Source organism: Scardinius erythrophthalmus (genome assembly GCF_964197995.2).
Source record: "Scardinius erythrophthalmus genome assembly, chromosome: 20".
Lineage (NCBI taxonomy): Eukaryota > Metazoa > Chordata > Actinopteri > Cypriniformes > Leuciscidae > Scardinius > Scardinius erythrophthalmus.
In genome coordinates this window covers 1,257,145-1,271,243 of record NC_138240.1, presented here as the reverse complement: position 1 = coordinate 1,271,243, position 14,099 = coordinate 1,257,145, and the positions used below count along the sequence as shown (strand labels likewise).

The following is a 14,099-nucleotide window of genomic DNA, read 5'->3' as shown; positions in this document are numbered from 1 at the left end:
ATATTATATTGTTTAATAAAAAATACATATATATTTAATATTATATTGTTTAATAAATAATAAATAATACATATTAAATATATATTTAATATTATATTGTTTAATAAATAATACATATATATTTAATATTATATTGTTTAATAAATAATACATATATATTTAATATATAAAAAATATGTATTATTTATTATTAATTATTAAATATGTATTATTTATTAAACAATATATTATTAAATATATATGTATTATTTATTAAATAATATAATATTAAATATATTATTATATATATATATATTTAATATTATATTGTTTAATAAATAATACATATATATTTAATAATATATTGTTTAATAAATAATACATATTTAATAATGTATTAATATAATATAATATAATATAATATAATATAATATAATATAATATAATATAATATAATATAATATAATATAATATAATATAATATAATAACAGAGGTGAATAATCACAGGTATGAACAGGTTTGGCACATCTTACCCTGGTGAGGTGAATGACTCCCTGTGACGTGACCGAACATCCCATAAACCCCACGAACTGCAGCTCGGGACAGTTCTCCGCGAACGCCTGCACGGATCGATCCGTCACCTGAAACACAGACGGGAAACACAGGAAAATGAGGAACAGCAGGAATAATCACCAGGCAAACGCAACAATAACGTCAGGCAAACGTGACGGAGCGTTAATGAAGAAATCGAGACTAATGAAGAAGTGTTTCTGCTAAACCTGTGGAGTAACTTCACTCATGTTTAAAAACAAGGTGATAAATCATTACATAACTCAATATGAATAATTTGTGCATGTCATATGTGCACTATTGTAATAATATCTGATATGTGTACATTTGTAATCATGCATGTACATTTTGGAAATTGTCTTATAATGTAACCGTTTGTTTATTTTGTATAAATGAAATCCCGAGAGTGACGCTTATTAAATAATGATGTATAAAGGGTCGGCATAATAACCACAGGCTTCAGACTACACCGGTTTCGCTTATTATCTATACATATTTTTGTTCTTTATTATGGAAAATTAAGTGTGAGGACCGAAATATTTTTTTGTTGAATTGAAAAAAATGTAAGTTGAATTGAACAGTGTTGTTATTGTGGACTAAAACGATTAAAAATAGCTTTCCCTAATGGAAATAAAGCTCAAACTAAAGAAAATATAAATATTAGATGAATAATAACTAAAACAACAAATAAAAGCTGAGTAGAAATGAACAAGCTTCGTTTGATGTATTGATTGAAACAAGAAACATGATATTATTGATACATATTTCCATGATTTACAGAAACTATAAAGGAAAATCATTTCAAAAGAAGCAAAATATTATTATTACAATGAAAGGAGACTTATTTTTCTCTTTTATAATAAAGTAGTGCTCTGATGACTATAAGATTAAGAACATTAAGTACTTTAAGTTATAAGTTGTATATTATAATTGCAATATTATATTTTTTTAATATTGCAACTACAAAATGAATATATACACACACACACATATACACATACATATATATATATTTAATAATATAATATTGCAATAATATATTATATTCTAATATATTTACAACATTGCACTGAATTATTAAACCGATATAACAACTTTTCTTTCAATCTCGCATCCAATCAACAGTTTGTGTCCTCACTTTGACCTTTGACCTTATGCAAAAGCAAGACGCATTAAATCAAATTCCCCCAACAATCAAATCAACAATATGGAAGCAAATCAAATCTAATGGCTGAACAAATTTAATAAGTGAATCATAATTTCAGCGGGCCGGCCTCTCGATCACCCGTCCCGGGTCAGAGGTCAGAGGTCAACCGCTGCCCATAACAATGCTGATTCTGGCAAAGCTTCCCAGGCCGAGTCCGTCGGGATTACGTAAAGCACCTTTAAACACACACGAGCGGGAGTGATGTGAACAACACACTCTTCCGGCACGGATATATCACGCGGCGGGATTCGCTAACTTCGGTCTGAAAGGTCATCGGGCGAATCCGAGTGAGACGGAGAGGAATTACACTCCGGCTGAGGAATTACACTCGTTTATCTCCAACGCAGAGTCTCTGTCAGGCCTCGACTCGACCTCAGGCCCGTGACCTCAGGGTTTCTGTGTCCGAGATCCATCAGGACTAACATTTAACATTTCCTTTAATACGCAACAATGTTATTGATCTCCTGCATTGACACTATTATACGAGAACTGAGCTGGACGATGACATAACTGTTTTCTAAATAAATGAACTAAATTAATAACTTTTTTACAACAAAAATGAAGCATCACTGAACTTACTTATTAACACACACACACACAGGAGCTCTTGAAGCTCCGCCCCCTGCGCCGGGAGCAGCAGCTCATTTGCATTTAAAGGGACACACATGAAACAACGCGTTTTTTCTGGCACTCAAAAAGTGACAACTTTAACATGCTATATACAAATATCTGTGGGGTATTATGAGCTGAAACTTCACACACACACTCTGGGGACATCAGAGACTTACTTTACATCTTGTGAAAAGGGCATTATACCACCCCTTTAATCTGGACTGTGACGCTATTTTCTTAAACAAACCGTGTTGCATTATGTTCCTGTTATCTCTGTAAAGCTGCTTAGAAACATTCTGTGTTGTAAAAAGCGCTGTATAAATAAATGTGACTTGACTTCTTCAGACCCGAGACTTCAAAAACCCGGAGAGGTTTGACAGCTCGTCCTCTTCACTTTTATTTTATTTATTTTTATTTGCCCTTTATTTAACCAGATGAAACTTTCTGAGATTATAAATCTCTTTTACAGAAGTGACCTGGCCAAGATGAGCAGCACAACATCATCCAAAACGAGTTAATAAATAAAATTTAAAGAAAATCACCATGACATTAAAAAATAGCATCACAATTTTTTTTTTTTAAACATTTACAAATAGTTTCTTCCTTTAACAGCTCACTAAGCAAAGCTGCAAAAATATTCATTGACACCATCAGGGTCGGCAATTTCAGGTCATTTTGTAAAAAGTTCCAATTACTGGATGTTGCTTTACTTTCAATTATTCATTCAGGAATTGAATGAATGAAGAAATGAATAAATGAAGAAATGAATGAATGAATAAAAAATGAATGAATGAATGAATGAATACAAATGAATGATTGAGTGAATGACTTTAACTCTGTGAACTGGTCAGTCAGTAATGTGATTCGGCACGACTCCTGCTTTTAATGCGTTTGGATCATGAACTGAGTTTTGAAACACAGACGTGAATAAACTCCAGCCAATATTCAGCCGGAGCAATAACTCACACCGCTTAATTCCTGCACTGTTATTTCCATCTCATCAAAATTCCTAAATTATGACAACGATCATTAGTTTGAATGGAAACATGTCCAAGTCATATTTTACACCACAAAAAAACTGAAGAAAATCAAAAATAAGAAATGACATTTTACATAACGACTAGAAGTCTTAGTGTGCATTATTATCAGGACACATTATTGACTTGGTTTGTTTTTAATAATATATTGTTGTACAGTTTTCATTATTTGTTTATTTAAATCAGCATAAATAAATTAGCATACTATGTTGTATACATTGATATAAACAAACAAATGAATGAATAAACGAATGGGCGTGTGAACAAACAAGTGAATTATCCATTACAATAATGAGATTTCAAGGTAAATGTGTTTCATTGTCATGAAAATAAAAGGTTGTATGAATGAATGAGTGAGTAACACAAACTAAATAATGAATGAATAAAAAAAGATGAATGAATACAAATGAATGAATGAACACGTATGAATGAATAAATAAATACAAAATGAATGAATGAATACAATATGAATGAATGAATAAGTGAGTCCAAATGATGAATAAATGAATGAATGAGTGAGTCCAAATGATGAATAAATGAATACAAAATGAATGAATAAATGAATGAATAAATAAATGAATTAATTAATGAATGAGTGAGTCCAAATGAATGAATGAGTGAGTCCAAATGAATGAATAAATGAATAGAAATGAATGAATGAGTGAGTCCAAATGAATGAATAAATGAATAGAAATGAATGAATGAATGAGTGAATGAGTGAGTCCAAATAAATAAATGAATAGAAATGAATGAATGAATGAATGAATGAGTGAGTCCAAATGAATGAATAAATGAATAGAAATTAATGAATGAATGAATGAGTGAGTCCAAATAAATTAATAGAAATGAATGAATGAATGAATGAATGAGTCCAAATAAATGAATAAATGAATAGAAATGAATGAATGAATGAATGAATGAATGAGTCCAAATAAATGAATAAATGAATAGAAATGAATGAATGAATTTGTGAGTCCAAATAAACGAATAAATGAATAGAAATGAATGAATAAATGAATGAATAGAAATGAATGAATAAATGAATGAATGAATGAATGAATGAGTGAGTGAGTGAGTGAGTGAGTGAGTGAGTGAGTGAGTGAGTGAGTACAAAAAAAATGAATAAATGAATAGAAATGAATGAATGAATGAATGAATGAATGAATGAATGAATGAGTGAGTGAGTCAAAATAAATGAATAAATGAATAGAAATGAATGAATGAATGAATGAATGAATGAATGAATGAATGAATGAATGAATGAATGAACGAACATACGAATGAACAAACGAACGAATGTTGCATTGCATTAACGACATTCAATGTGAATTAGAGAGAAATGCATTTAATTGTCCTGAAAATAAGACAATGCAAAAATCTAAATGATCAATGATCCTAAACACTGGCTTCATTTTCTTCATGCAACATGTTTCTTCTGATCTTGCGGAGACATTTGGAGGCAGGATCTGCGACTCTTCCTCAAGACTTACAAAAGAGGAGAAATAAAGAGCCAGAGATGACGCCGGTGTTAGTGAAGAAGACTCAGTCTAATCACGTGTCGTCTTCATCACGAGAGGATCCTCATCTAGCGGACAGAGACGCTCTCCATCTGAATAACATGGAGACTCCGTAACGGCTCCTGAGAGGACTCAGGCGACAGGACCGATTCATTCTCATTACTTTATTCTGGCCCGTAACAAGAGGCCGTTCTAACAGCCAATTTACTCCTGCAAATGCGAGTCAATAAAGCGTCCGTCAAAAGTGCTGATCCTCCGTATCCGGCTCAAATCTCCCGTTTGCCGCCCACCGTGAAGAGGGGCATTATGGGAGGTGGAAACAGATAAAGACAGTGGGGTGCAGCTCGCCGTGCTTCATCACTGAGATGGATGAGGGTGAGTGTGTGCAGGTCAGCGGGACGGTCATCCATCAGGGTAATTGTGTTAGAGATGCAGGTCTTTACATGCTGGACAAGCCAGTGTCGTTTACGAGACTGATGAGAAGAGTTAGAGAAACCTATAATGACCCGCTCCGGTTAAACTGGTCCATGTGTTGAGCCTCGAGTCATTACAGCTCAAACGCCTCCTGAAGCTGAGGTCACATGACCATTCACTGCTGAGGTCACATGATCACTGACTGCTAAGGTCACATGACCCCTCACTGCTGAGGTCACATGACCACTCACTGCTGAGGTCACATGATCACTGACTGCTGAGGTCACATGACCACTGACTGCTGAGATCACATGACCACTCACTGCTGAGGTCACATGACCACTGCTGAGGTCACATGACCACTCACTGCTGAGGTCACATGACCACTCACTGCTGAGGTCACATGACCACTGACTGCTGAGGTCACATGACCACTCACTGCTGAGGTCACATGACCACTGACTGCTGAGGTCACATGATCACTACTGCTGAGATCACATGACCACTCACTGCTGAGGTCACATGATCACTGACTGCTGAGGTCACATGACCACTGACTGCTGAGGTCACATGACCACTGACTGCTGAGGTCACATGATCACTACTGCTGGGATCACATGACCACTCACTACTGAGGTCACATAACCACTCACTGCTGAGGTCACATGACCACTGACTGCTGAGGTCACATGATCACTACTGCTGAGATCACATGACCACTGACTGCTGAGAGCAGAAGGATCTGTATGCTAATTTGAATCGCTCTCGCGTTACTTTGATGTCTGTCAATGCAGTGATGTTTGTATGAATAAATACACACACATATACATATACACATATACACACACATATATATATATATATATGATAAAATTTATATAATATAATACAATTTATTTTTATTTATATATTTTAATATACAATAGGTAACATAAATGCGTGTATGTATATACTTTTCTGTAAATATTTGTGATTAAATAAAAACTATATATTTTTTTTCAGTTAATTTAATTTTAATATCCAATAGGTAATCTATTAATCGCATCCAATAAAAGTTTGTAAATAAGTGAGTATGTGTGTGTATGTATTTCTATGCATATATACTGTATATACACATACACACATATATATTATAAACTTACATATTAAATAGATGTGATTAATCACGATTAATCGATCTGACAGCGCTTTCTACTATTTTCTACTTTCTGCTTCTAGTCTGAGATCCGCTGGTATTCATAAGAGGAACAATCTCATCCTAGACAGAATCTGATAGTCGATAAGCCTTGAGAGCAATATGATGTAATCAATATTTCTTCACTCTTAGGAGTGCATTAACATATATATGAGCTCAAGACTACAGACATGCACACCCAAAACCATAAAAATAAAACATTTGTTTCTTGGGGTTTTAAAATGCAATTACTAATATTGATTACTAGTTCAAGTATATTCTAAATAGCATCAATAAACGTGTGTTGCCATGCATTAAACTGTTGCCATGCATGCTTTATATTGACTGATATGTTCAGGATCGACTCCAGTATTGATACAAACACACAAAGATGAGATGCATTTATATGTGTGTGAGTGTGAAGTAGAGGTCAGTGTGTCTCATTATCCTCGTCTGCCGCGTCACACGAGTGCACGCACACACACACACACACACTCCCTCGTAATGGTGCCGCGGGGAATATTTATCAATTAACACCACTGCGCTAATTAAGAAACTCAGCATTCAGCGCGTCTCTCCAGCGCAGCGTGAGCCACTGACCTTGAACATGTTCTGATTATGTTATTGTTTTTGGACAGATATTTCTAAAAATATATTTATATTTAGCAAAGCAGAATAAAAGCGTTTGAATAAACATTAGCCATTAAAACGGAGTCGACCGCTGAGCATTTTAATCAGGCGTGTAATTGGGAGCCGACGGTCTTTTAACGCTTACGATTTATTCAGAACATGCAAAAAGAGTTGCACTGCTATACTAAAATATAGATTCTAACGCATATCAGAAGAGATTTTATAGCCACTCTCAAGACACTTTAAAATTGAACCCAAACAGAATCAAATGTTTCTCTTATGATATCATATCTCATATGATTACATTACACTAATGTTAATGTGATAAACGTACAAATACGGCATCAAAATCCACTTCATAACCTTTGTGTCTGCTTCGCTTATCATTACTAAAATCACCAGCAAACGCATTTTAATATAAGCTACTCAACTCAATTTATTTCACCCACAAATATAATTTCTCAAACCTCTTTGACTTTCATTCTTCGGTGAAGCACAAACAGAGATGTATGAAAAGCGAATGATGATTCAAACTGCTCTGAAAACATAAAAAGTATCATAAATGCTCTTTGTTTAAAAGTTTTAGAACGCAAAAGAAAAATTATTTATGATACATCATCATATTTTTTATGCAAAACCACTGGTCAAGCCAACAGGGGCAGTTACAGAGTATTTACAAATATTTTTATGAGTTACAATTATATTTCAGGAACACAGTAAAGTTTTAAACAGACGCGAGTCAGACGATAATTAATTGCGGTTGACAGTTACAAGGAACATCTGGCTTTCATTTTCGGGGCAGAACGAGTTACTCATGAACATCTGTTTCAGCCTCACGTCAAAACAGCGCAAATGGAGTAGTTATTCTTATCTTATCAAATAACATCAAAGAATCCTGAAAGGAAAGAAAAGAAAATAAAAAATAAAAAGATCACAGTTTCCACAGAAATATGAACTGTTTTCAACACTGATAATAATCATAAATGTTTCCTGATCATCAAATCCTCATATTAGAGTGATTTCTGAAGGATCATGTGACACTGAAGACTGGAGTAATGATGCTGAACATTCAGCTTTGATCACAGGAATAAATTACACTTTACTGTATATTCACATAGAGAACAGCTGACATACATTGTAAAAATATTAAAAAAATTTGATCAGCCTTGTTGAGTCCTTACTATTCTGACTGGTAGTGTGTATCTGTATTAGTCAGTGGCATAAAAGATATTCAAAAATAAGTGTGTTCTCCATCAGGAATAGATGTGTTTGTGATACAATACACTGGAAGGACGTCAGTAAGACTCACACACACCTCATACACACACTTGACTCTCAGACGTGTGTGAAGGAAGATGTTCCCGGACAGGCTGTCTGATCCGCGCTGGAAAGGTCAGACGCTCGTCAAAACAACATTAGAAATGACAGAAATACATTAGTGTGTGTCACTCTTCCTCTGACAACAAAACGCCCGAGTGAAACTGAACGACGAACGATAGTTCAGCTCCTCTGACATCAGTCCGTCTAATTTAATCTCTGCATGGAAACTCCAGAATTTCCTTGACGATCGATGAAGGTGAAACATCTCACTGATCGCTCATTCAGAAAGCAGAGGGTGTTTATTAAAGACTGATTACATTCTAGTGTTTTTCACACGTATTTCTTCATCTGAAGTATTTCTTTAGATAAACGCTTCGTCAAAATGCACAAATGCTTCATTTTACAAAGGAAAATCAATTTACTTATTCACTCTTATTGCACTCTAAAAAGGAGTTTTTGTGTAGCCCATAGTAACAACCCAGTGTTTGGGTAGTTTGTGTAACACAGATCCTGGGTCAGACGTAACAACCCTGTGTTTGGGTAGTTTTTGTGTAACACAGATCCTGGGTCAGACGTAACAACCCGGTGTTTGGGTAGTTTTTGTGTAACACAGATCCTGGGTCAGACGTAACAACCCAGTGTTAGGGTCATTTTTGTGTAACACAGATCCTGGGTCGGACGTAACAACCCAGTGTTTGGGTAGTTTTTGTGTTACCCAGCTCCTGGGTCAGACGTAACAACCCAGTGTTTGGGTCATTTTTGTGTAACACAGATCCTGGGTCAGACGTAACAACCGGGTGTTTGGGTAGTTTTTGTGTAACACAGATCCTGGGTCAGACGTAACAACCCAGTGTTTGGGTAGTTTTTGTGTTACCCAGCTCCTGGGTCAGACGTAACAACCCAGTGTTTGGGTAGTTTTTGTGTAACACAGATCCTGGGTCAGACGTAACAACCCAGTGTTAGGGTCATTTTTGTGTAACACAGATCCTGGGTCAGACGTAACAACCCAGTGTTTGGGTCATTTTTGTGTAACACAGATCCTGGGTCAGACGTAACAACCCAGTGTTTGGGTCATTTTTGTGTAACAGATCCTGGGTCAGACGTAACATCCCAGTGTTTGGGTAGTTTTCGTGTAACACAGATCCTGGGTCAGACGTAACAACCCAGAGTTAGGGTCATTTTTGTGTAACACAGATCCTGGGTCGGACGTAACAACCCAGTGTTTGGGTAGTTTTTGTGTTACCCAGCTCCTGGGTCAGACGTAACAACCCAGTGTTTGGGTAGTTTTTGTGTAACACAGATCCTGGGTCAGACGTAACAACCCAGTGTTAGGGTCATTTTTGTGTAACACAGATCCTGGGTCAGACGTAAAAACACAGTGTTTGGGTCATTTTTGTGTAACACAGATCCTGGGTCAGACGTAACAACCCAGTGTTTGGGTCATTTTTGTGTAACAGATCCTGGGTCAGACGTAACATCCCAGTGTTTGGGTAGTTTTCGTGTAACACAGATCCTGGGTCAGACGTAACAACCCAGTGTTTGGGTAGTTTTTGTGTAACACAGATCCTGGGTCAGACGTAACAACCCAGTGTTTGGGTAGTTTTTGTGTAACACAGATCCTGGGTCAGACGTAACAACCCAGTGTTTGGGTAGTTTTTGTGTAACCCAGATCCTGGGTCAGACGTAACAACCCAGTGTTTGGGTAGTTTTTGTGTAACACAGATCCTGGGTCAGACGTAACAACCCAGTGTTTGGGTCATTTTTGTGTAACAGATCCTGGGTCAGACGTAACATCCCAGTGTTTGGGTAGTTTTCGTGTAACACAGATCCTGGGTCAGACGTAACAACCCAGTGTTTGGGTAGTTTTTGTGTAACACAGATCCTGGGTCAGACGTAACAACCCAGTGTTTGGGTAGTTTTTGTGTAACCCAGATCCTGGGTCAGACGTAACAACCCAGTGTTTGGGTAGTTTTTGTGTAACACAGATCCTGGGTCAGACGTAACAACCCAGTGTTTGGGTAGTTTTTGTGTAACACAGATCCTGGGTCAGACGTAACAACCCAGTGTTTGGGTAGTTTTTGTGTTACCCAGCTCCTGGGTCAGACGTAACAACACAGTGTTTGGGTAGTTTTTGTGTAACACAGATCCTGGGTCAGACATAACCACCCAGAGATTGAGTTATTTACCACAGGCTTCTTGTGTCCTCTTCAGGAGAGAGCAGTGAAGCTCCGTCAAATTGGTGCGTGTCTTCGGTAAAATACAGGTTTGTGTACATTTTTGTATTTAGAAATTCGTTATTTTTCTGTATATCGTTTAATTGTATGCAAAGCAACATACAGAGCATGATGTGAGTCACCTAAACAAGTGTTGCGTGATGGAAACGCCTGATGCCTTGCATAACATTTTATGATTTTATTCAAAAAAAGGATACAGAACATAAATACGTATTATGTTAAAATAATTGATTGATTGATTGTTGATTGTTTATGGACAGGTTATGAAGTCAGTCACAGCATATTTCTGCTACGAAACGCAGGGCGTCTGAAGTTAGAAGTTCCCGCTGAACGGTGGAAACGGGACAACAGAGACTGGGCCATTACACTCGAATTACTTCTAAATGTTTCAGTTTTACTTCTAATATTTGTTAAATGATCTTAAATGTATGCAATATGTATGTATTCAAAACTATATAAAATATACAATAGTGTAAAATATTATTTAAAAAAAAATTATCATGCAAACCAGTGATTGTGTGGAGTATTATTATTATTATTTTAAGTTTAGAGGATTTAAGTTAACCCTTATAATAATTAATAATAAAAAAAAGCTAGTACTATAGTAAAAATAAATCCAGTATGCTGGGTTAAATAACCCAATTTGCAGGGTAAAATTAACCCAGCATGTGTTCTGTCCTATATTGACCCATATTTGGTTGTTTTTAACCCCGTGTTTATTAGAGTGTGTCCTTCAGTCGTGTTACACGTTTAAAATGATTCATTCTCAACTCCTTCAAATAAAAACAGCCTGATTTTCATCAAACCGAAGTGAAGGCGCTCGAGACGGATGGTTAGTCTACGGAGAAGCTGGGATAATAAAAAGCTGTCGTGCCCAATGAAAAATACATTTAATCTCCAGACTGTTTGACCGGGTTGTTGGAGCACCTATTGTTTGATTGTCATGTCTTTTTAATAACTTAATTCATTTGCGTTTGAAAGGCTCAATATGGCGGAGCTGCTCGATTCATTTGATTTCTGCCAGACTGTGACGTCTTTGATTGCCTTCTCGACCCGTCAGACTTTATAAGCAAGTTTCCCGTGAATAAATCCGTACTGACTCCAGCTGAAGTGTATAATGTCATCACAGATCAATATACATGTCAAGCTCGAACACGTTTACCAAAACAACGACGAAAATGTTAAGAGGACGACCTTTGGTAACACTTTATTTTACAGTGTCCTTGTTACATATGTTACATACTTACCATAGTAATAACAGTAAATTATGCTTAATTACATGCAACTAACCCTCAACCAAACCGTAACCCGACCCTAACCCTATAGTAAGCACATGTAGTTAATTAATATTACTCAGTACTTAAATATAATTACACTGTAACAATGACACCTTAAAATAAAGTGTAACCCAAGGTTTTTTTAAATGACTGAAACAAGACGACGTCGGTCAACACTAACCACAATATCTACATGCAATAGTTGACCAAAAAGATGATAAATGTGTCAAATAAAGCATGCATATTAGTTGACATGGTCTTGGTTTGTGTTTATAGGTGAAAGTTGCAATAATTCTAATGAAATTTCAGTGATCAGTAATAAAGATTACAATTTTGAGCAAAATAATTGTGATTATCAGTTTAACCAGCATGCATGACTGAAATAATTCATCATTGACTTAAACTGGACTAAAGTTTGACTAAATATGATAAAAACTAACAAGACAGACTAAATTTAAAAAAAAAGTTAGCCAACACATTTATTATTTCGTCAACACCTTTACACAAGGTTGATAACATTAGTTTACAAGGTTTAGTTAGCTAAGCATTAATAAATCTTAACGTTAGACATTTATTAATACATTATTAAAGCCAAAACATATATTGGTTACACTGTTCATATTAGCTAATGCATTAACTCATGTTAAGAAATGAGACCGTATTATAAAGTGTCACCAATATTCCTTATAATCAGACTTCTCCTTAAAACTACATGTGCAGTGAGTTCAGAGTCCAGTGTTTAATGCACAGGGATATTGAATCCTTCTATTCTCAGCATTACAGTCTGCTTCAGTAACACACACACACACACACGTACATCACGTTTGTAATTAATTCAGTGATTTTGCACCTTCTGCGAGGAGCGTTTAGAGATATGAGAGCGCTTTTAGACTTTCTCCGTTTGTGTAAACCTAGAGTATTTATTTTTTCCTGCATTAATTTTACACGTCTAGTACAATTATGTGGTTTTGTTTCATTAATACAGTGTGTACTTTCTTGATTTACCCCAAAATAAATGGAAGTGAAATGTGACAACATGCCCCATAGGTGGGGTACATCATAACATGGATGTATAACATAAAATCATAACATAAAATATTTTGTCAATAAAATACAATTATTAACTTTTTTTATATGAAATAATGGCATTTTTTACTAATTAAAAATAAAGTAATTTTTGAGTTTGACAACAAACATACTGGAAAACACAGCTATACAGCAGCACAGTTCAAAACATTATAATAATTAATAATTTCTGAACATTGACTCTCAGTCTTTTTCTTATGGTTTCTCAATAGAATTCATAAAAGTATAGAATAGAATATCATAGTTCTAATAGGGGCTCATTGTGACTCCGTGTGACAACATGCCCCGCATTAAACCCGGCGAGTGTTTCTGCTAGTTAGTGAAGCATTAAAGAACCTATCAACTGTTAAATAACAGATATAAGATTAAAATGATATCAGATTTGTCTCATTTTAAATACACACAGAAAAAAAAAAGAGAACACACACTAAATAAACACAAAACATTTACTTTTGCTATGGATAAATTAATGTTATTTAACTGTGATATCTTCCAAAGATTTCTGAATTTTGGCACAGTTTTTTCTCTATAAAGTGTTGATATGGAAACTAGTACATGCACTAAGTTTCAACATGCTGGCATGTGTGGAAGTCTTTAAAACAAGTGTGTGACAACTTGCCCCGCTCATGGGCCTGGATGTATTGTTGGAAAGACTTGTGTTGTGATGTGGTTTTGTGTGCAAGTGTAAATTCTCCGTCTGATCCGTACGGTCATGTTTTCAATTTCCTTTGCTGTTGATTTAATGGCTGGAGTGAACGCATGCTGCTTTTAATTTAAAAAACACACACACACACACACACACACACACACACACACACACACACACACGTTTTCCCTCGATGCACACACACTCTAATCCAGCACTGATTAAACACACACACACACTAGGGGAAATGAAACACCGCACATGCGAAACATTTGTGACATTTTTCACGTTTCAGTCTCACAATCCGGGAGCTTTTGTGGCCCTTAAAGGGACAGTTCACCCAAAAACAGGCGCGATGATTTTTGCAACAATAAACCGAAGGCCGGAATCGTGAA

General features: G+C 35.6%; 1 protein-coding gene across 1 annotated transcript in view; it reads right to left on the bottom strand.

Moving 5' to 3' along the window:
• fbxl17 (F-box and leucine-rich repeat protein 17) overlaps nucleotides 1-14,099 on the bottom strand; it is a 193,733-nt gene that overhangs the window by 97,103 nt on the left and 82,531 nt on the right. The window contains exon 6 of the mRNA XM_081348524.1: nucleotides 514-621. Coding sequence (XP_081204650.1) covers nucleotides 514-621 — 108 coding nt within the window. The remainder of the gene's footprint in view (nucleotides 1-513; nucleotides 622-14,099) is intronic.